General features: G+C 37.7%; 1 protein-coding gene across 1 annotated transcript in view; it reads left to right on the forward strand.

The window, feature by feature from the left end:
* Positions 1-13,861, forward strand: part of AKAP6 (A-kinase anchoring protein 6) — a 233,943-nt gene extending 220,082 nt beyond the window's left edge. The window contains exons 12-13 of the mRNA XM_058162337.1: positions 1,573-4,930; positions 12,922-13,861. Of these exons, the coding sequence (XP_058018320.1) occupies positions 1,573-4,887 (3,315 nt within the window). The 3' untranslated portion in view covers positions 4,888-4,930; positions 12,922-13,861. The remainder of the gene's footprint in view (positions 1-1,572; positions 4,931-12,921) is intronic.
* Positions 13,862-24,020: the final 10,159 nt, after the last annotated feature.

The following is a 24,020-nucleotide window of genomic DNA, read 5'->3' on the forward strand; positions in this document are numbered from 1 at the left end:
TATTTAAGTCCTTGTGGATTTTATGAATGACATATTGTATTTTGCCAGAGTTTTTATTACTTGATAAATCTGACATTTCTAGCTACAACCCTCCCACCCCAGCATTCCTACAGTTAATGACTATGTTAACTGAGAATTATGGAAGACCGACTCTACTGAAGCACATAGTCTGCCCTCTATTTATACATATTTAAATACGGTTTTGTTTTGTTTTAATTTTAGTAATTAAAAGTTGAGAAATGAAAATTAGAAATGGATCTTTATTCCAATCACCAGGATACCATTTTGATTATAAGATCAAAAAGGGGGCATAGATGAAGTTTCTAGTTTTATTTAATCGTTGTAGTATACAATCTGCTTTTTGTTCACAGTTGAGTATACTTATAAAATATTAGAAAAGGGTATGTGTGATTAAATGTTGGACAAATGGGAATGGGAAGATAACTTTTTAAAATCTTGCATCATTATTCAATAACTTTCCAGAATATTTTTAAAGCTAGCAATATATGAAACTAATGCAATCAAAGGATTGCTTTACAGATTTATTACCTATAATTTCTTGAATGCTGCTTTTATGAGCAACCAAACAGAAATTCAAATAAATATTCTGCCCAGCTGAATATACAGAAACTAGAGAACTGATATAAGAACCTGTCTGGCACACAAGCATTAAGCAGCCTGATTGCTCTTTATGATCTACTCATGTTGCGGAATGTAAAATCTAGATTTGATGGATTGTAATGGGGACTTGATATAATCCTTTCATTATGAATAAAGCATATTGAATGTGGATCAGTATACTGCATATATCGTCTAGTTGATGGGATGTCAGCAACAGTATTGACTTGAAAGATATAAAATAGCTTGAGAATTCTTGGAGTAAATCTGGGCTTTAGTTGGGCTTGTGGCATACTGACTGCAATGTGCCACCATATTCCTCACCATTAGTGGGGAATACTGAATGTGAAAAAGTGTCACTGAACTGTTTTCTATATGCATTATCAGCCCAATTCTTTCTTGATCTACTAAGTTGTTTGTATAGCTATTGTTCAGAGAGAGATTTGAAAAGAGAGCTACTTATCTCCCTGAGATATGTGCAAAATGTAAGAGTCCCATGCCCCAAAGCAATAATTGTGTGTTTAAGCCAACATTAGTTTCATGAGTGTAACTTTCATGCTAATGATGATCATTCTAAAGGTGATAAAGAAGAAAATATTATATTTATTGGAATTAAATTAATTGAATTGGTTTAATTAAATTAATTAAATTGCTTAAATAAGTTTTGTCTTGGAGCTCTGTTGAACTCCCCATTGTTAATCGATTCCTCACTTAGCACCTGTAACTTCATACCTGAATATCAATTGGAATTTGGTTCCTGTGTCAAATCTCAGTATTCTATGAATTGTCTCATATTTATTTATTGTATTTCTTTCAACTTGCACTGTAATATTGATGCTTAATAGGCTTTCTACCTATTATATGTTCCAGTTAGGATGTTAAATTTATGAATTAAAATTCTGCTTTTTAATAATTCTGCTTTAACTAATAATTCTGTTGTTCTTTTTTAAACAGGACTCTCTGAATGTTATTGATCCTGGTTTAATGGAGCTAAACAGCACAAGTGAAGATGCTCTAGAATGGGATGAAATGGATATAAGTAATAAGTTAATTAGTATTAATGAAGAGTTTACTGAACCTGAACTAAAACAAGATGATACAAAGCTGAATTCTCCACCTGAAATAACTGATAATGGTAATCCAAAACAAGAAGGAGCCCCTACTGGAGACAGTGTCGGTGATCAAAGAATGACATCTTCTTCAGGCGCAAAAGTCTACCAAGTATATAGTCTCCATGATGTTGAACTATCCAAAAAAAATCATATATCTCTCATAAAAAACACATCCAAAGACTCCAGTCTTACATCTTCAACTATTTCAAACGAAGACACAAATAAAGATTCTTCCTTATCATCTATAAACTATTTGCCAGATTTAATGGGTAGCACTACATTGGCAAAACCACAGAATTATATGTATCATAGCGGAAACATTACCAGGCATTCTGAAAGTCAGAATAAAGTAATCAGTGAAAGAAAGCCAAAAGCTATCAGCAACTCTGAAATCCAATTGTTTCCTGATACTGATGGAACACAAAATAATTCTATGCCTAATATTTCAGATTCTGACTTAGGGAATATAGTTGATGTGATAAAACAAAATTTTAAGCAGAAAGATGAAGAAAGCCTTGATAACGTCACTACATCGGAACCAAAATTTAGTAACAAAACAAAAGCTGTATACAACGGTGCCCATCATGATTCTGTGAGCGCAGAAGAATTACAAGGAAAACACAATGCTTTTACATTTTATGACTACTCATATCTTCAAGGTTCAAAATTAAAGATACCACGGATGATAAAGCAACCACAATCAGAAAAAGCACACAAGCAGGGCAACTTGCTTCATGGCTTTTATTTTGACAAAGTTCCCTTTATATCTGGAAATCAGCCTGGGGAGTTAAAATCATGTACAGAAAAGCTTGCTTTACCAGCCGACTGGAATGATGCTGATCCTAAACACAACGAGTTTGTGGAAGATTTAAAGAAACTATGTGACAAAGCAAATGGGAAAGTGCTTTCAACTCTATCTCATAGCTCTTCTTTAGATTCTCTTTCTTTGACAAGTGATTTGTTTGGTTTAACTGTTTTTAGAAGTGGAGATGGTCTTAATCGTAGCACTTCCTTAGAGAGTTGGCTAAATCCCTACAAGAGCAATGAAGATCTTTTTAGCGGTAATGACTCTGGTGACTTAAGTGGAAGTAGTGATTCTGCTGGAGAACTCAGTAAGAGGACGTTAGATCTTTTGAATCGCTTAGAAAATATCCAAAGTCCTTTAGATCAAAAAATAAAGAGGAGCATCTCTGATATCACCCTCCAAAGCACTTCTCAAAGAATGTCCTTGACTGGCCAAGTATCCCTGGATATTGCCTCCTCAATCAATGAAGATTCACCTGCTTCTCTCACTGAGCTAAGCAGCAGTGATGACCTGTCTCTTTGCTCTGAAGATATTATAATGCACAAAAACAAAGTACTAGATTCAAATGCATCGTTCAGAAAGCACCTCAATCGGTCTGTCGCTGATGAAAGTGATATCAACGTTAGCATGATTGTTAATGTTTCTTGTACCTCCGCTTGCACTGATGACGAAGATGATAGTGATTTGTTATCAAGTTCTACTCTCACGCTGACTGAGGAAGAGCTGGGCATGAAAGATGAAGATGATGATTCCAGTATTGCAACTGATGAGGATATTTATGAAAACTCCAATTTAATGTCAGGACTTGACTACATTAAGAAAGAACTCCACACTTGGATTAAACCTAAATTATATCTGACAAAAGAGAAGAGAAAACATCATGTGGATGATGAAATTCAGGGCTGTAAGGAGCTAAGAGGTGGTGAGACTTTGAAACCAAAAGATTCATTGAACATTGAACAATTTTTGAGTGATTCCATATGTAAGCTTTCACAAAATAATGGCAACAGGAAGAATGTATTGGCGAATCGTACGTCAGAGACAAAAAGACAAGCAAAAAATGAAGGTTTTCAGCTTTTGCAAGATCGCTTAGTAGATGATATGGAGAATGGAAATGTTGCAGTCACTCAAGAAAGTCTAAATGGACAACCTATTTCAACATCTGCCATAACTGTTAGTACATTAGATGGGAAAGAGAATGAAAATGAAGATTTTGCCTGTGAATCATTTACTGTTAGTTCAAAAGATTCTCATATTAACAGTAAGGAAGTTGTTCAACTACCAAATATAACCAGCCCTCAAAAAGAGTATCAAAATAATATTCCGTATGATGGCCAGGGTATTAAAAATCTTATCACAGAATCTGACTCAGATGTCAAAGAAAACAGTACACCAGGTACAGCATTATCAACATTGCCTCCAAGTTATCAACAAACTAAAACAGGAATTGGTGAGCCTCTTAGTGATTGCTGTGCATGTTTAAAATCAAATGAAGCAGAAAAAAACACATCAGCTAGCAGTCATGATTCATGTTGCAACTGTGAATCAGTTGCTTTTGATAAAAGAAATGGGGAAGATTGCTCAGTGCATAATTTTGTGATGGAGATAATTGACATGGCTTCCACAGCCTTGAAGAACAAATCACAGCCTGAAAGCGAGCCAGCTGTTCCACATTCATTAGCCCAGATCAAAGAAAAGGTTCTAGAACATTCTCACAGGCCAATCCAACTTAGAAAGGGGGATTTTTATTCTTACCTTTCACTCTCTTCTCATGATAGTGATTGTGGGGAAGTGACTAAATATGTTGAAGAAAAGAGCAGTACTCCGGTTCCACTGGACTTTGCAGAAAACATTGAATGCTTTTTTGAAGCCTGTCCTGAGGAAGAAAGAGTTGAACAGCAGCTGTACATTGCTCCCAATGAAGCTGAGGCAACTTTTGTCGAATACAAGGACTTGAATTTAATAGATGAACACCAAACACCCACCAATTGTAATGACTTTTCTTTCTTATCTAAGGAGATGGGTACAAATCCTCCAGACACTTTTAGCAAAACAGGATCAGAGAATATAAAAAATTATCCTGGTGAATCTTTTGATCAAGAGACCTCTAACAAAGGTCCAGTTTTGAATTCTTTTCAAAATGACTCTATAGAAAACCATCCAGGTCAGTCCTTTGGCACTGCAAAATCTGAAGATTTTGTCACCTCTCCAAAGGCCTTAGTTAAAGCCACTCAGTTAAAACCTGATCACTTGAAAGGCAAAGAAATTAAGCACCCACACCCAAAAACTCTTGTATGTGAAGAAAAACTCCTGCCTCTTTACAAAGAAAGGCACATAAATACAAAGAGATAGAATGCAACTGTCCCTGGACACATACATGTTATTTCATGAGCAGGTATGTACTGAAATATTGATGAATGAATATTATTAGTGACATGACCATATAATTAAACCAATTGTAGTATTGCTGGTGACTGTTTTAATAGATAATGTGTGCCTTTTGAACTTATTTTCACAATAACAAAATGATATTGAATAGCAATAGCATTTAGATCTATATAATGCTCCATAGGGCTTTACAGCCCTCTCTAAGAGGTTTACAGAGTCAGCATATTGCCCCCAACAATTGGGTGCTCATTTTACCCACCTCAGGATGGAAGGCTGAGTCAACCTTGAGCCTGGTGAGATTTGAACTGCCAAACTGCAGTCAACTGGCAGTCAGCAGAAGTAGCCTGCACTACTGCACTCTAACCACTGCGCCGCCACAGCTCATGTAAGCTCATTTAAGGTTACAGTTTACAGGTAGTCAGGTTACATTCATTCTTTCAGTGATCATCCAAACTTACAAAGATGCTGAAAAAATGGACTTATGATGAGTCCTCAAAATGGCAACCATTGCAACTTCCCTGTGGTCACATGATCAAAATTTGAATGCTTAGCAAGTGGCTCACTTTTATGATTGTTGCAGCATCCTGCAGTCAACAATCCTTCTGCCTCCATTTCAGCTGCATTTGGCCACCCTGTAGAGCACAGCCATGATAAAGAAGCCATGTATTCATCCACCACTGCTGTCCAGGGTTGCCCCAGCTGACGTTTGCCTCGCATCTTCTGGATTCACTTCTGCCACTATCCCCACAGCCACTAGTATTTTTTTTTTCAGTTGACTGTGCTCCTCCTTCCTTTTGTGATAGAAGAAATTGATTTGTGGGGGAGGGGCGCTGAAGTGGATGCAATTTGCACAGGGCAGGGGAAGAGTGACCACGTGGTCCTGATGACTGCAACCTGGACTACTTATAACTCCCCTTCCAATTCTAATTGGTTCATTTAGAACAGGGGTCTTCAACCTTGGTCCCTTTAAGACTTGTGGACTTCAACTCCCAGAGTTCCTCAGCCAGCTTTGCTGGCTGAGGGACTCTGGGAGTTGAAGTCCACAAGTCTTAAAGGGACCAAGGTTGGAGACCCCTGATTTAGAAAACATTTGTGCTTGGTTTCCTGAAATATAATAGTTAACCTTAAATAAAATTCAGAATTGAGGCTATATTACATGCACTGGAGAAGAAAAAGGATATATGCCATTCGTTATTTCCTATTAAGTGTAGCAGTGTTGAATTTTCCTTATTTAAAATATTTTGAGTCCTAACCTGTGATGCCCCATCTCATGCTAAAATTTCAATCTTAACTAGGGCCTAAAACTAGGGCCATGTCATGCCATACATAACATGACGTCAACATTAAAATTAATATTATTTGGCCTTGTCCATGTATGGATTATAGGCATCAATTCTATAATCTTTACAGCATTGCTTTAAATCTCACATTTGTTTTCTGATAAAATTAATTATGCATACATGACTTTTTAAATTTAAATTTGAGCTGAATGGTGGCAAATAATTGATGAAAACTGGTATTACCATTGTAGCCTACATTTCTACGCTGTCTTTTGGCTTATTGCACTGTCTAGTCAAAGTCAGATTTAACAACTTATTGGCTTTATACAAATTCTCAATGGGCAATTCCCCACACCTCCTGTGTAATCAAATGTCCCTTCTCCTGTCCCTCAAGAAAACCAGAAAACTGAATGTGGACTCCTGGAATTGAGAAACATGGCTGTTATTACTGAAACTAGTTCACCTTTACAAACCAATATGAATAGTTTATTGGAATGTGTATTAGCAAAGGAGGAAACTGATGCAGTTCTTATTTTCAGGACAATATACTGGAAATTACATATTTTCTAGAGTTACAATGATGTGTTCTAATTCAGAAGTGGGCATTCTACCTCCTTCAGCCTCCATTTCAAAAGCTTTGTGAAGAATTCACTTAGGTTTCTGGCAAGAATAACCTTGGCTTCCTCAAATAACTTGTTTTGAGAGTAGGAAAAAAGAAAGGGGAAGAAGAAAAAAGAGTGGTAGAAAAGAGAGTGAAAAAGGAAGTGCCATGAAGACACAGAAAGCAAGCAAACCCTGCACACTTCTCTGCATACGTAGTTTGGCCCCATTCCTGTACAACAACTTAGCCCAAGAGAGTGCCACTCTTGACAGATTTTCCACCCTTGACTTTGCTCAATATTCACCTATTGGTGATTGTACACCAACTTTCACTGCCCAAACGAGGTTTCCTTTCACTAAAGGTAGAAATTTAGTGCATACAAAGCTATATACATACTGGGGTGCCTTCTAAATGTAATTAATTAATGAAGGTGTAATATAATTCAGCAAGGATATTGCTGTGGGGTCTTCACATAAAAAGTACCCTAACTCATAAATCCACAGGTCAAGTCAGCACCAGACCCCAGGCTTTCTAAGCCAGGGGTCTCCAACCTTGGCAACTTTAAGCCTGGCGGACTTCAACTCCCAGAATTCTGGGAGATGGAGTCCGCCAGACTTAAAGTTGCCAAGGTTGGAGACCTCTGCTCTAAGCTACCCACCAGATTCTTGAAATTCCTCCTCCCTACTGCGAGGGCTTAGCTGATACTTTAACTTCATTTCTCATGCTATGGGAAATGAATTAGAAGCAATCTATCCTAATTTGTTAACTTATTCAAATAACAGTTATTATACTTAACTATGCTAAAGATTATCTTTTTGGTGGCAGATTGTTTATTTTTTGATGAGCCTAATTACTGATTTTCCAAAGGTAATTTACATTTATTACTAATACATCTTTTAAAATGTGACAGATAAATGTTGTTCCCATAAGTGTATTATGAAAAAAGTTACTATTTAAAAACACATTATTTAATTTGAAAGATAAATGGCAAACACCATTATTTTTTTTTCTTGAAGCACCTGTGCTGTAAGCTCATTAAAGTGTGATTTTATGTGAAGCTGAGATACTTAAGAGAAAAATTATCTATGGTATATGTATACCCTAAAAATAAACCCAGTACGCAAAGGTGACAGTATGCATATTTACCAACGTAGCTCAACTAATTTAATGTGATTTCTGCTCCAGCTGCAAGCCAGAATAAAGCTGTTGTGAGCAAATATATTTTCCTGCTGAATACCCTATATCGAAGCTGGAATCTCACTCTTTTATGGGTATGGTATAAAATTGACCATTAAGAGACAGCAGCTTCAAAAAGTTCTATATACTGTAAATGATAATTCTGCTGTTTTATCCAGACTGCTGCTGACTTTATAACTGTACAGATATGTTTCCTCTGGAGGTTCAGAGGTTTTGTTTTCCATGGAGGCAAGATTTATCAAGAAAATTTATCATGGCGCTTTCTTTTTCTATCAATATGGTCCATAACCTTTTCCTCCTATACTTTTTTCTTTGAGGCACACATGAAGTTATACCAGAACCAATTATTTTTTATGCAGTCCAGTATTTTCTATTCTGATTTGTAGAGATTGTCTAATTTGTCAGACAGACGTTTTTCCCACCATCTGTCATCTAATTCTTTCACAAGGTGATGCCAAGTCATTCAAATCAAATCATCTTTATTAGTGTAATTGACTGATCCAAACGTAAGAATATAACAGGGCAAAAGAAACAACAAGGTAGGTACCATCTATGCAGGAAAATTTTGAACTTTTTCCAACTGGCGAGACATCTCATTCACCTAGCCAAGGTTAGGCAGTATAAAGACTTCATGATGGCCTACTTCAATCTTCTTATTATCAGCAATCTTTTAAGTTAAATTCCACATCTCCTTTGTGTTTCATGCAATTTTCTTGTGTTGCTTGTTCTGCTGTATTTGTGGTGTTCCCATCATCCTATTTTTTTTTTAGTATTAGGCCATGTAGATTTATTTCTTTTCTATTGATCCTATTGCACTGCAGATTCAAGAGTTATTTATGCTTAGCATGACTAAACTTTATACTCTAGTTTAAAAAGTCAGCCAAATGATATTTTCTGGGATTGGTTAGTGATGAGTATTTCAGACTCTAAACTTTAACTGGATCTTGCCAGCCTACCAGCATTGTTACTACTAATGATGATGATGATGGTGATGATGATAATGATGATTGCTTGCACAGTCAACCTGATGCTTGAAGTGGATTTGGCATTTTTGTCCATCTATCAAATTCTTTCCAAGGATCTGGGCTAGGCAGTGTTTAATAATATTAAAGGTACTGTCACAACGAAACCTGTTCCAAGTAAAGTTGCCTTTTACAATTGACTGAAGCTGATTTTGTCAAAGCTGATGGTGTTCAAGTGGTGCTCCAGATGTTTTTGGATTGCACTCTATCCAAAATACGAATTACTATTGGTACTATCTTTGCTTTCTTTTTCTATAGTCATTTAATTTTTATTTGCAGGTCTTTGTATTTTGTGATTTTCTCCAGTTCTTTCTCTTCTATTCTGCTGTCTTCAGATACTGCAATGTCCACTATCTAGATTTTTTTTTATCTTTCTTATTGACAAAAGATAAGTCTGGGGTGTTATGTGACAGGTGCTTGTCTGTTTGAATTTTAAAGTCCCAGAACACTTAGTTTCTTCTTTTTCAATTACTTTGTCTCTTTTCTACCAGTTCTTGCTTGCAAGCAAATGACACTGCTTGCAGATATTTCAATGCACCATTGTTTCTATTTTGCAATGCCAGTGTTTGTAGCAGTAGTGGGTTTCAAATCCCAGCACTCTGGTTTGCTATTGGTAGTGCATGGGAGCGTGCTACACTTCTGCACATGGGCAGACTATTTTTGATGATGTCTTGGTGGGTGGGCGGAGCCTCCCGTCACTGCCGCTACAGCCGCTAAGGATATGATTCATTATCTATGGAGATTCTCAATCATCCAAGTCATGATTTGAAAAGTACCTTTGGGCATGATTCATTGTCATTATTTTTCTGGCCTTCCTATCCAGGACTTTTAGTTCAGTGGCTTGAGTCCAATCCACTATTTCAACTGTGTATCCAATGACTGGAATTGCCTGATTGTTAATTGCTTAGATGGTGTTTGGACTTTAAGATCTTCTTCATTCTCATGATGTACTAACTTCAGGCTTTCTTCTTTAACTTCATTGTGCTTGATGTTGTCCTGCTATATTGTGTTTTGTCTCACGGTCAGCCAGGTAGTTACACTGGATATGGCATTTTTATCCACCTATCTAGTTCTTCCCAAAGACCTGGGATGATGATGATGATAATGATGATGATGATGATATTATTATTATTATTATTATTATTATTATTATTATTATTATTATTATTATTATTATTATTATTATTATTCATAATTATTATTATCATTATTATTTACTTTATTCATTAAACATGAAACTCAGTCAACTGAACATTCAAAAATGCATCACAAATACCATTGACTGGTGCTAATGGTTGATAGGGGTTTCTGCTATCATCCTAGACATCAACCAAGTACCTTCTTAAGATGTACAATGTTCCAAATAGCACAGTTTTTTGCAGTTCCGCTGATGTTATTGCAGGAAGCTGCAATTCGTCGATGTATCTTATAAAATACTTGGACATGGTACCAAGTGCCCCAATGACAATGGGTATCACTGATACATGTTTCATCCATAGCCGTGTAGTTTCGATGACCAGATCGCGATATTTCATGATTTTTCCCAGTTCTTTTTCTTCGACTCTGGCATCTCCTGGTACCGCAATGTCAATAAATTGTACGGTTCGGTTTTCAACAACTGTGATATCTGGCATGTTGACAATCCATCTGTATTTGAAAGTCCCACAAGATCTTCACCCTCTCATTTTCTATAACTTTTTCCACTTTATGTCCCCATGACTTTTTGGATACAGGTAAGTCATAATGATCAGTGGATTAATTGAGCAACTCGGTCATGTCTAGCTTTATAATCAGTTTGTGTGGTTTTGCTGCATTCACATATTAAATGTGAAACAGTTTCGACTTTGTTGTTGCGAAATTGGCAGATTGGATTGTTGGTGAGTTTTTGTATCTTTGCTTTCATGGCATTAGTTTATAGTGCTTGTTCTTGAACAGCAAGTATTAAACCTTCCATTTCTTTCTTGATGGTTCCCATTTTAAGCTATGCCTCCTCCTATTACCATCATCATCATCATTATTATTATTATTATTATTATTATTTACTTTATTCATTAAACATGGATGAATTAATTAATTAATAATTTATCATCATCATCATCATCATTATATTATGTTCTTACTTTAAAAATAGTTTCATTTGATGTCAGAGAAGCTCATTACCTAATGCCTGCAAACTATTTGTACTATCATTGACCAGTGCTTAAAACCATCTCTATTCTACCATTGAGCTGTGCCAATAAATTTACACAAACTGATAGGAAAGATCTAGAAGTGGCTAGAACTGAACACCAACCAAAGACATCTTCTATTCTCCTTAATCAAGGAGATTATTACCAAATGATGATATAGGTCCAAGAAATCATGAAGGAATACCCGATGTAGATTAACCTCCTGGTTTGTTTTGTGATTTAATCAGTATTTTGTCAAAGTAGTAAATTTTTCTTCAATGCTTATATTAGTACCACAGTGGTTTTATTTCTAACATTAAGTTGACATATTTAATTGTTTTAGCTACGTATAAGTTTAGATATTTAAAAAGCTTACTTACAGTTCCAATTGTTTATGTTTTTTTAAAAAAAATATTATTAAAAGCCCATTTAAGGTGTTGAGGCTAGATATGCAACACGTTTCATGTTTAAATCATAGGCATGTATTTGTTTAAAATTTTTGGAGAGAGAGAGAGAGAAGTCCACAACATTAATTAATATTAAACAAGAAGGTGACTGAATAACTCCAAATATTTTTACTTAATTTGGAAAGTATAAAATGCAAGGCTGCAGTGCCTTCTTGGAAATGCTGTGATAAGGTACTTTGTACTAATCCCTTAGCTGTATTCTAATAGTTATTTTTTCATAATCTTCATCCTATGCTTTGGTTCTTTGTTGCACAGGTTAACTCTAAATTCCAAACTGAAAAAAAAATTGCATTAGAAATACACGTGGTCTTTGACTCATATCAATAATTGAGACTGGAATTTCCATCATCAGTCAGTGAGGTCATAAAGTAAGCCATCATGTGACCAGATGTAATTTTACGAACACCTTTACCTAATAATTGTAATAATTTCACAATCATTAAGCAAATGAAGCTTCCCCAATTTCCTTTTTTTGTAGGAAACCAGCTGCAAAGGCCACAAATCATGATCATGTGACCACAGGAAGCTGCAAGCAGTTGTAAATAGTTGTTGTTGCGAAATGCTCAAATTGCAAATTATTTGATTGCATAAATCACTTTTTCTGAAGACATCAAAATTTTGAACCATTGTTTAAACGACATAAGTCAAGGACTATCTATATTAATTATTCCTCCTCGTAAGAAATAGGGCAATGGATTATTTATCTATGTCTTATCTTTTTATTTTTTTAGAGAGAATTTGATAAAGTATTTCAGGTTATACCCATATTTATATAATCTCAAGCCTAAATGGATTATTTGACAGTGAATCCTACTGATTTTAATAAGACTTGTTTCCATGTAAGAGGCTCAGGATTGCAGATTATATTGGGTGGCTGGATGGCCTTTATTGAGTCTTACATGCCTATTGATTGATACACTTTCAGAAGGTAGAGGAAGCATGTTCACAGATACCTAAAAGAATGGGATTGAGGGAAAAGGTCAAACTTGATTATTTCCCCTGTGCCTTTTGAAACTAAATCTTGTTTTATAAAAATCAATGAGGGTTTCCACTTCAATCAAAAGATATAACTCTGATTTAAACCATAAGCTACAAAAAATTGCTGTTCATAGCTGCTTTTGCATATACCTACCTATATAGGTGTGAGATCATATAGCAGCTAATGTGGCTATTTTAGGAGAAAATTGTGTTTTACAAATGGAATTATAGTTGATGTAGCATGCTCTTACTTTTCTTTCCTTTTCTTTCCCCTTTTCCTTTTAGAAACTTGGCTGCATTTCAGATGTAGGCTTATCCTCTAAACCCTGGGATGACCTCTAATTCCATTGTATCACTGCCTTTTGTTACACTTGACTCCCAAGATAAATTTTCTTTCCAAATGTTATTTGTACATGTTGGCTTTGTAACCAGGTTGCATATGCTGGAGCAATTTCAGTTATCATTTGGCTTTGTAGCAAAACAGTTTTTTTTCATATGGGTTTATATGCCAAGCTACCTCTTAACAACTTTCTTTTCAAATGTGTGCGCCTCTGTATGACATCTCACCCACTAATATTTTTAATGATTTTGCAATTGCACAGCTTCTGTGATCATTTCAAGTCATCATCATTTCAGAACTGTAAATGTCATTAATTCTCCTGTTTTATGTATCAAAATTGGTATTTTATATGTACAACCCATACTGTTTATTGAAAGTATTTTAGAAAGGAAATTTTGATTGCAGCAAAAAAGGAAACAATTGCTCCTGAGTCAAAAGAACTGGTTACACAAAGTAAACACAAATGTATCCTTTTGCTTTTTCTAAAAAAAAACAGCAAAACTATGCAACACTTCAAGAAAAAAGCTATGTAGTGTTGTATATTAAGAATTGTTAACATTGTACTAAATTAAATAAAACATTTTGATTTTCTACTATGCTTCTTGAGGTGGTAATCAGAAAAGAACCCCACATTTTAAAAAAAATGGTGCCTTGCTGTATTTCTTATAACATTTATTAAAAAGTTGCTTTCACAGTAAAATTACGTTCATTTGAGAGAAGGAAATAGCAAGGTGTGAATCGTTTCTGTATATATGTATAACCAAGTGCAAACATTGATGTACAATGACAGTATAAAATGCTTTAATGTTTGTGATGCCTGGTGGTGTAGAAAACATAAGCCTTAAAGCCACTAGATTGCATGATAATTAGAACTGGCATAATAAACATAAGTTTACTGGGGAATTTTTAGAACTGGCTCTCATTTACCCACATCTGTCTAAATGTGAATATTGCATGGACCTGCCATAATTATTTGAATATTTATAAGGGTCTCTCAGGTTTTGTGTAGGCCTTTAGGAATAACTTTGTCTGTGACCCTTCTGTCCTGAAAGTTCAGCTACTTCTGGTAAAATTGGAAGAGGACTTTGAACTACAGTCTCATCCTGGAATAAGTCCCTTGCTGTCTCTACCTGTTAAAATGCCCATTTGGAGACCACAGAAGAGGCCATCTTCAAGAATTCTGTGCACTAATAAGTACCAGGAAAAGTATCTGTTTTTTCTGAATACCCATTTTCCACCTGAGTTACTTTTTCCCATAACAAACAGAATTATCTCCCTCCCACCCTCCCTCCCTCCCTCACCCCTCCTCTCTCTCTCTCTCTCTCTCTCTCTCTCTCTCTCCCACACACACACACACACACAAATATCCATTATAAGATGACTCACTCTGAGGTTTACTGCCCCTTCATGCATTACAACTCAGTTGGTCAAAAGAGCTTCTTAGTTTCCAAGTTCCTGCTATACAGGTATGTCTTGTTTAGTGACTGCCTTATTTAGCAAGCCATTACAATGATGATGAAAAAGTAATCTCTGAACAAAGGAAAGGAAAGGAAAGCTAGATCATAAGTATAGTAGCAATATCACTTCATGACTGTTTCGTGGAACAACTGAATTGTTGGCTGCAATTGTGGTCGCTAAGTGATGACTACTTCTATAGTTTACAACACTGAACCAAAGTATAAAGGAAAATACAGATCTACGTACAATGTACAACTGCTAATTTCTACCTAAAAATATAGATTTACTACAAGATTACAATATTGTGCCACATCTGAAATCTCATTGATACTGAGGAAGTATGGCTTATTTTCTGTAGTCTCTTCTTCTGTTGTTGTATCTGGAACCTTCCTTCCTTCCCAAATGATATTGGTATTGCCTGAATATTCCCTCTGTTCACTATGGGTGATGACAGGACAGGAGGTTGTTGACTGAGTGGACCTGTTGTCATTCCTGGTGCTTTGGCCCAATGGACTCATAACAACTAAGGAGTATCTAAGTTTAGTTACTGAGTCCACAGAGAGTATATTCCTGAAAAAATAAAAGATGCAAATCTTCCCTAGTTTTGCACTACAAAGTGATGGGACTACAGTTCTCGTAATTCCCAGCTATCCTGAAAATGGTAGGACTTATCTATCTGGTAAGATAAATGGTTAGGATCCTTTTTTCATACATGCATCTTTTCAATAGGTATATAATAAAAAGTGACCAATATGTGATCATCCTTCAAAGAGATCATTTATAGGTTTCCAAAGTTCTTATTTTTCAATTGCAACTGGTTGATGCAGTACTTAGGTAAGATATAAACCACAAGTAAATATGGATGAAAATGGAAACATACATATTATAAAGTGGTTCTTATATACAAGGTCAAAAGAATGTGGTATATTAAAGTTGATGTTTCCGAATAAAAGGCTGAAAGCTTTGTAATAATATTCAGATTTGATGAATCCCTCATCCAATTACAAGTTAAGATTGTAAATTCAGATAATGCATTGATTTCCCAGTTCAATCTTATTTTATTAGGCAGTTTTGGGCCATTCATATTTATGCTCTAATTGGAAATGTCTTGCCATTTTATTTACTTTTCTTCCAACAATGCGCACATAAAATCTGAGAATTTTAAATGTGTAAAAGAAACCAAATCATTTTTTCCCCTGAAATAACTACATATTGCCAACCCAAATGTGATTTGTCTATGGAACTGGAAACAATGTTTCAAACCCTCCCCAAAAGTGTGTGTGTATGCGTATGTATATGTATGTGTGTATGTGTATGTATATGTATATGTATATGTATGTATCGGAAAGGCAGATTTGGCATAGCTTATTCCATGCATAAATTCTACCCAGATGCCTTCAGGAAATTTATACTATGTACAATTAATTCTATTTTGAAGAACTCCACATTCAAAGAATTATAGAACCATATTATTGGTTTGCTAAGCCACTATAGAGGAAACAAAAGCAACTGCCTTATATCAAGTTAAGGCTGCTTTTTCTGACTGACAGGAGAACACCAAAGACTCCAATAGCTGTCATTTCTATCACCTGCTGCCTGTTCAGATGCCAGAAATTTAACCCAAGATCTATATATATAAAAGTACTTTGCTACAGAGCTGTTTCAGCAACAGAGGCAACAAAATGAAATGGCCAGAGTGGGTGATTCTGATGTTTAATAACAATACTCCCAAAAAGAGGGTCCAGAGCAAGGCGGGAGAAGAGAGTCAGTTGTTAACAAGGTTCACAATCAATTCATCACACATAACTCTGAGAGTTTAGCAAAAGGGTATTGAAAAAGTCAGAAATACGGGACATAATGTAGTTGGATAGAGTACTTCGTACATGTTTAAATCACTTGTTTACTTTCATGTTCACCAATACTATTCCAAACTAAAGCCTACCTTAAAACAGCTTCATTTTAGGCATTAAGACTTGTGGGAAATGTTATTTGTTTTCAATTTAAATAAACAATTAAATTTAAAATTCATTTATATGATCAATTTGCCACTTTAAATATAGAAGTACAACACAAAATGTTTGTTAGCCTATGAAGCAGACCAGCCTACGAAGCCATATAACTTAAAATGACTTTTGTTGAATGGCTATAGCACAGGTGTCAAACTTGTGGTGTCACGTTGCCATCACGTGAGATATTGTGACATTTTTCCCTTTGTGGAGGTGGGGTGGGTGTGGCCTGTGCATGACACATCTGGCCTTTGGGCCGCCAGTTTGACATCCCTGGACTATAGTAATAGCATCTCTTAAGTCTAAATTCCCTTCTCCCTCCCTTCCTTTATCGTCCCATGAATTAGGGTGGGGCCTGTCTGAGATGTTCTGTCAAGTTAATTTTTGGGGATGGGTTAAGGCTGAGCTTGTCTGACTTTTCCCTTGGTAGACGCTCTTCCTTCTGTCCTTCAAGGCTATTCCCTTTACCTCTACAATATGCCAATAGCACTTAGACAGCTTCACAGTGCTTTACAGCCCACTCTAAGTGGTTTACACAGTCAGCATATTGCCCCCAACAATCTGAGTCCTCATTTTATCGATCTTAGAAGGAGGGAAGGCTGAGTCAATCTTGAACCAGTGAGATTCGAACTGCCGAACTGCTGGCAATCATCAAGTCAGCAAAATTAGCATGCAATACTGCATTCTAACTACTGCACCACTACAGCTTCCTTCTACATATGCTAGAAATAAGAAATACACTATTTCTAAATATATTTCTTCATCGAATAGAAAAGTCACCATGAGACACTAATTACAAAATTATCCCCTAAATCCTAATTATTCAATCATCTAAACCTTGTTTTATTATGAAGAATACAAAATGAACTATTCATTCTACAACAAAGGTACAGGAATTGTGTGGGAAGGGAGGGGCTTTGGGCATATTTGGGATAAAGTGGATATGTTACAAAATGGCTGCAATAGGATGATTGCTAATTAACAAATTGGCTGCCATGATGGACCTGGCATTGATAAATAATGAGGAGGGAAAACAAAAGTTAACAAAAAAGAGAAGGAGACAGACACTTCAGAAGTGCCCTTGAAAAAAAAGAATACATTTTCCAAAATCCATTGAAAACTGGCAGTTGGGATTTTCCCCCTCACAAAACAAGAAGTCCTCTAGAATGTTGTCTATCATCCTAGTGGATGAAGATGAAACTGAAATACTTTGGCCACCTAATGAGAAGGAAGGACTCACTGGAGAAGAGCCTAATGCTGGGAAAGATTGAGGGCAAAAGAAGAAAGGGATGACAGAGAATGAGGTGGCTGGATGGAGTCACTGAAGCAGTAGGCATGAGCTTAAATGGACTCCAGAGGATGGTAGAGGATAGGAAGGCCTGGAGGAATGTTGTCCATGGGGTCGCAATGGGTCAGACACGACTTTGCAACTAACAACAATCCCAGTGGGACTTCTGTGGAATTCAAAGATTGAAAATACGGCAGGGCGGGTATCCATCAAAAGAGGCAATTGGGTACACTGACCATGAATATCATGTCCCTGTTATTCACTCTATAGTCAGTTGCACTTATTCCATTGCAAATTGTAACATGATGTCAGGTGAAAATATTTAAATCATCACCAAGATATGAAAAAATGAGGGCAAGCTTTGGGGTGTTCATGGGTGTTCTCCCAAACACTATAGCCACATCATCCAGCATCTTTGTCAAGACATTTGGAGTCCAGCTGCTGACTACAGCTAAGATGATGCTTAGTGTTACAGTTTGGATTTGCTCATCATTTGGGGAAAGAAGGAATAAAAGGAAAGAAAGAAAATATCTTGTCACCCAATAAAATATCAGCAATTCTCTTTCTCAAACATCATCCAATTTCCTCCCACTTAAATGTGTAATATTCTATTCCATCTTTGAGCAGATAGATAGACTGGGGTGTGAACAGTACTTAAGAATTATCAGTTCTATTCACCATGTAAATGTTGGTTACTCCTTTCTAAACTCCAGTTCTAAATTCTTCTGGCACAGTAATTATAATGAACATCCTAGGTGAATATGTGGCTTTTACCAAACATGAATCATTGTTAAATGCATGTATTACAAAGCATCGTGAATTTCATGGGCATTTACATTTTGACATAAAATTCTGGAATGTGAAAATGTCAGATTTTCTCATATGGCTGAGATATCTAATTAAGTTGGAAAATTGCCCATGCAAGATCAAGTCTCACTGAAGGCCATTTTTAATACACGGATGATTATTTTTCCAATGCTTTTAGCACAGTATCATCGCCTATTTGACCTGGGTTTCAATAGCTATATGGTAGAATCTGATTTGTTGTAGAACATCATTTAGAAATGGAGAAGTTGTGAATCTTTTAAAGATATATGTGGAATAAGATAATTGTGAAAGAAAATATACATTCGTAAGACAGGCATGAAACAGGATTCAAATTAATGAATGATTATTTAAGACAGATATCATTTATTTTTCTTTCTAAATGCAAAGCCCCAGAGGTTTCTCACTGAAATTGAATATTTGTGAAAGCATACCTGATAAAAAAATAGATTTCAGTCTTTGCCATGACATATAATTAGTCTGCTGCAGTGATGGGTTTCAAATTTTTTACCACCGGTTCTGTGGGTGTGGCTTGGTGGGTGTGACATGGCTTGGTGGGCGTGGCTTGGTGGGTGTGGAATGGGAAAGATATTGTAAAATCTCAATTCCCACCCCAATCCAAAGGAAGGTTACTGCAAAATCCCCATTTCCTTCCCATCAGCTGGGACTCGGGAGGAAGAATATACATGGGGGTGGGGCCAATCAGATGTCAGGCCTGGAAACCATACTAGGCCTTAGGGTTCCAGACTCTGCCATATTTTTCCCCTGAGGGGAAGAAGGGGGGTTGAGGGGTATGGTAACATTCTTCAAGCGGTCAAGGTCGGATGGTGTTCACATCTGCAGGAGGAGTGGCAGGAAGATATTCGAATGAACTGGGAGAACGTGGGACCATGTGACCAGCAAAGGGGCTAGGGGGGGTGGGACTCTTGGGGTTTGTATAACTGGGAAAAGAATCCGGAAGTTCAGTTTTGGAATTTCACTCATCGTGTGCCAGTTTCCTTATGCTAGTAAAAAACTCTGAAAGACAATGGCTTCTGAGTTTTTTTTAATGCAGAAGAGGTTTTTCTGGAACCTTGACATCAGAATTTTTACTACTGGTTCTCCGAACTACTCAAAATTTCTGCTACAGGTTCTCCAGAACTGGTCAGAACCTGCTGAAACCCACCTCTGGTCTGCTGGTCTTCAAGGATTATAGAATCAAAAGTCATTGTAGGGCTAAAATGGTACTGTATCTCCTAACTATTAAAAAAGCTTCTGCAGTCAGAAGCCCACTAAAATTCTGGACAATGAAACCAGCTACCCCTCCCTCTTCAAAATAATCTATTTGGCTTCTGAAAGTAACTTTCTTCCAATACAGGCTGTATCTAAGTCAGCATGGTTTATTCTGACTGGCAGTGTCTTATCAGAATGTCAGGCAGAAAATTTTGCCATCATCTGATGCTAAAACATGAACCCTGCAAAATAGAGCATGCCCTCTCTTATTCTGCTATGGGGTTTTCCATCTAATAATTCTAGTGGACATTGAGAGGGCCTTCAAACCAATGTGATGGGTCAGCAGGTGGGCCTAATCCATCTACATAGGTAGATATTAGTCTCATGTATGGTTTGGGAATTTATTCAGAAGTGCTTTGGTCCCCTTGAGAGCGCAAGACTATTCCATTGCTCATTAGCCCTTTTGAAGCTTGTGCACGAGCCTGAAAATAAAGTTCCACTGCTTTAAGCAATCTATTAATTAAAGTTCATACGGTACCTTTTTCTAGGTTCTGTGAAAGTCTGGCTATTTTAATGAATTATCAGAAAAGAGTTGTACTCACATTAAGTCTGAAAGAGCTTCTGAATCATGTTTGAAATATGCAGAGCTCTACTAGATACATATTCATGTTTCATGCCATTTTCTCTTCCTTCTATTCCAAAGGGGGAGGTTAACCTCCCACGTCTTTAAAGTCACCAATTCACAGACTTCCAAAGGACACGATGTCTATTTTTCTAAAAGTGGCAGAATTTCTAATTTCTTTTCTAATTCGGTGGCAGAATTTAGAAAACTGGTGACATTACCTGTAAGAAAACACAAACTGATGGAATTGGATTTGATGTTTTGTTGCTGTTGTTGTTGTTTTTACAAAAGTATACACACAGGATTGAAACAGAGACTTCTGACTGGAGAAACAATTAGGAGAAACAACCACCTTGGGATACAGAAGTGCTAGGACTCCCTCTGATCTACTTACTACCCAGGGGTGAAATGATCCTGGTTCAGACTGAATTGGGCAATCAGGTAGCGATGGGGGCAGGTAGTTCGGAGAACCAGTAGCAAAAATCCCTCCCCCCCCACCCATGCCCATCCAATCGTCCAGTCCCCACTTGCCTACTTGGCAACTTCCTGCTTCTTTCGGGCTCACTCGCTGCCTTGTTTTGCTTCAGCTGCTGCAATCAATTGCATCAGCTAACAACTCAATCTGCCTGCCTGCAATCCATCTCATCAGTGAGCAACTCAATCTGCCTGCCTTGTCCCTTAAATTGGGTAAGTAACTGATGGGGGGAACTTTAAAAAAATAATTAATTGGAGTTTTTTTAAGGAGGTTTTTTTTTTTAGGCATAGCAATTTAAAGTTAAGGAAGTTTTAAATTTAACTGCTTTTATCTAAAAATACAAATAAAATAAAATATTTGTGCAGCTTTCTGAGATTTGGTGTGTTTCTGTAGTGTTTAACTACACAAACACACAAAATTTCACAAAGCTGTATGTGGCATTTTGTGTGTGCGTGAGTCAGTTATGTTGTGTTGTATGTGTGTGTAAAGTGTGAAAATTGGTTTTTGAGCTTTTTGTGGCTATGTGAGGTTTCTGCTTGTTGCAGGGGCCAGTTTGGGTGAGGTGCAGCTGCTTTTACATTGTGTATAAGTCGTGTTTTGTTGTGCTGTGTGTGTATAAAGTGTGAACGTTGGTTTTTGGTACCTCTTGTTTGTGTATTTTGTTTATTATTATTATTTTTTATTGTTATTGGCCACGCCCACCCAGGCACCTGACCACCAAGCCATGCCCACCAATTAAGCCACACCCACAGAACTGGTAGGGAAAATTTTTAGATTTCACCCCTGTTACTACCCCATTCCTTGATGCAGGCTTTTAACAAGGTTGATCATCTCAGATAGAGCTACCCTTGCTGGGCAAAAAAAAAAAATTCACATGACAACTAGATGGCAACAACAAGATAGAGTTTTCTGTGTGTTTTGCTGTCATGTCAAATGGTGGTCCAGATTTCACAACCTTGACATAGTAGACTAAGGGACCAAATGAAGGCAGAATTTGATAGGTCCTCTCTACTGCTGCTCCCATGTTGGTCATTGCTAACTAGATGGCAGAGATCTTGAGCAGGAGAAAGGTGAGAGATTCTGGAAGACTGAAGTGAACAGACACTTATGCAAAGAGGATAGTCTTGGGCCCCGAAGAATTCTCCATGTAATTCTACTCTAGAGTAGAGCCCGTTAGTTAAATTTGGATCATTTTCCAGAATACTTGAGGGAGTATATTATTTTCACAGAATTGAATTGCTTCTTCTATTACTGTATTCACCAACTGAGCAGGAGGAGGATATTGCCATCAGTCCATAGCCATAGTAAGATCACTTAACAAATTTCTCATTTAGCAACATAAATTTTGGGCTCAATTATGGTCGTAAATTGAGGACTACTTGTATTTCTTCCTCTTCCTATTTTTCCTATAGCAACAACCCTGTGAGGTGGGTTGGGCTGAAAGAGCAACTGCCCAAGAGCACGCAGCTGGCTTTCATACTTTAAAGCAGGACTAGAATTCTCCTGGCTTCTATTTATTTTTTATTTTTATTTATTGTTTATATTTATATACCGCCCTATCTCCCAAAGGACTCAGGGCGGTTTACAGGCATTTAAAAGCAATAAATACAATTCTAAAAACAATTAAAAAACTTATTCAAAAGCCTAATAATTAAAAATATAAAAAATTAAAACCCAAGTTAAAACCCACAAACTAAAAACTAACTCAGTCCTGCGCAGTTAAATAGGTATGTTTTAGGCTCGCGGCGGAAGGTCCGAAGGTCCGGAAGCTGACGAAGTCCTGGGGGCAGTTCATTCCAGAGGGTGGGAGCCCCCACAGAGAAGGCCCTTCCCCTGGGCGTCGCCAGACGACATTGCCTCGCTGACGGCACCCTGAGGAGTCCCTCTCTGTGAGAGCGCACGGGTCGGTGAGAGGTATTCGGTAGCAGTAGGCGGTCCCGTAGATAACCCGGCCCTATGCCATGGAGCGCTTTAAAGGTGGTCACCAAAACCTTGAAGCGCACCCGGAAGGCCACAGGTAGCCAGTGCAGTCTGCGCAGGATGGGTGTTATACGGGAGCCACGAGGGGCTCCCTCTATCACCCGCGCAGCCGCATTCTGGACTAACTGCAGCCTCCGGATGCCCTTCAAGGGGAGCCCCATGTAGAGAGCATTGCAGTAATCCAGGCGAGACGTCACGTCTAGCCTCTAACCATGAGCAAACTGACTCTTAGTCTTTCTTCTTAGACTTCTAAGCAGTCTATATCTATTCCTTCCCTCAGTGGCTGCTTCTTCATTACAATTCATATAGTAACTTCCGAGTTGATTGGTAGCACAATTGGATTTCTGCTGTTTACTGGCTCTTCACTATGCCTGCTCTATTATCATTATCATTAACATTGCCACCACATGTTTACTGGACCCGTGCCCCTCCTGGTTGGTGCTGGCCACACAGGAGGTGACACGAGGCTGGCTCCGGGGTATTACAAATGCTTCTTTGCGGGAGGGGGTCTTTCCCGCTGCCCTGAAAGAGGTGGTGGTGAGACTTCTCCTCAAGAAGCCTTCCCTGGACCCAGCTGTTTTAGGAAATTATCGTCCAGTCTCCAATCTTCGCTTTACGGAGTACGTAAAAAAAAGCAGTATGGAGACGGCTTTGGTTGCGTTGGTGGATGATCTCTGGAGGGCCAGGGATAAGAGTTATTCCTCTGCCCTGGTCCTATTAGACCTCTCAGCGGCTTTCGATACCATCGACCATGGTATCCTGCTGCGCCGGTTGGAGGGTTTGGGAGTGGGAGGCACCGTTTATTGGTGGTTCTCCTCCTACCTCTCTGACCGGACGCAGACGGTGTTGACAGGGGGGCAGAGATCGACTCCGAGGCGCCTCATGTGTGGGGTGCCGCAGGGATCGATTCTCTCGCATCTCCTGTTCAACATCTATATGAAGCCGCTGGGTGAGATCATCAGTGGTTTTGGGGTGAGATACCAACTGTATACTGATGACATGCAGCTGTACTTTTCCACCCCAGGCCACCCCAACGAAGCTATCGAAGTACTGTCCCGATGTTTGGAAGTCGTACGGGTCTGGATGGGGAGGAACAGGCTCAAGCTTAATCCCTCCAAGACGGAGTGGCTGTGGATGCCGGCACCCCGGTACAGTCAGCTGCAGTTGCGGCTGTCTGT

The sequence above is a fragment of the Ahaetulla prasina genome, chromosome 1 (genome assembly GCF_028640845.1).
Source record: "Ahaetulla prasina isolate Xishuangbanna chromosome 1, ASM2864084v1, whole genome shotgun sequence".
NCBI classification, from domain to species: domain Eukaryota; kingdom Metazoa; phylum Chordata; class Lepidosauria; order Squamata; family Colubridae; genus Ahaetulla; species Ahaetulla prasina.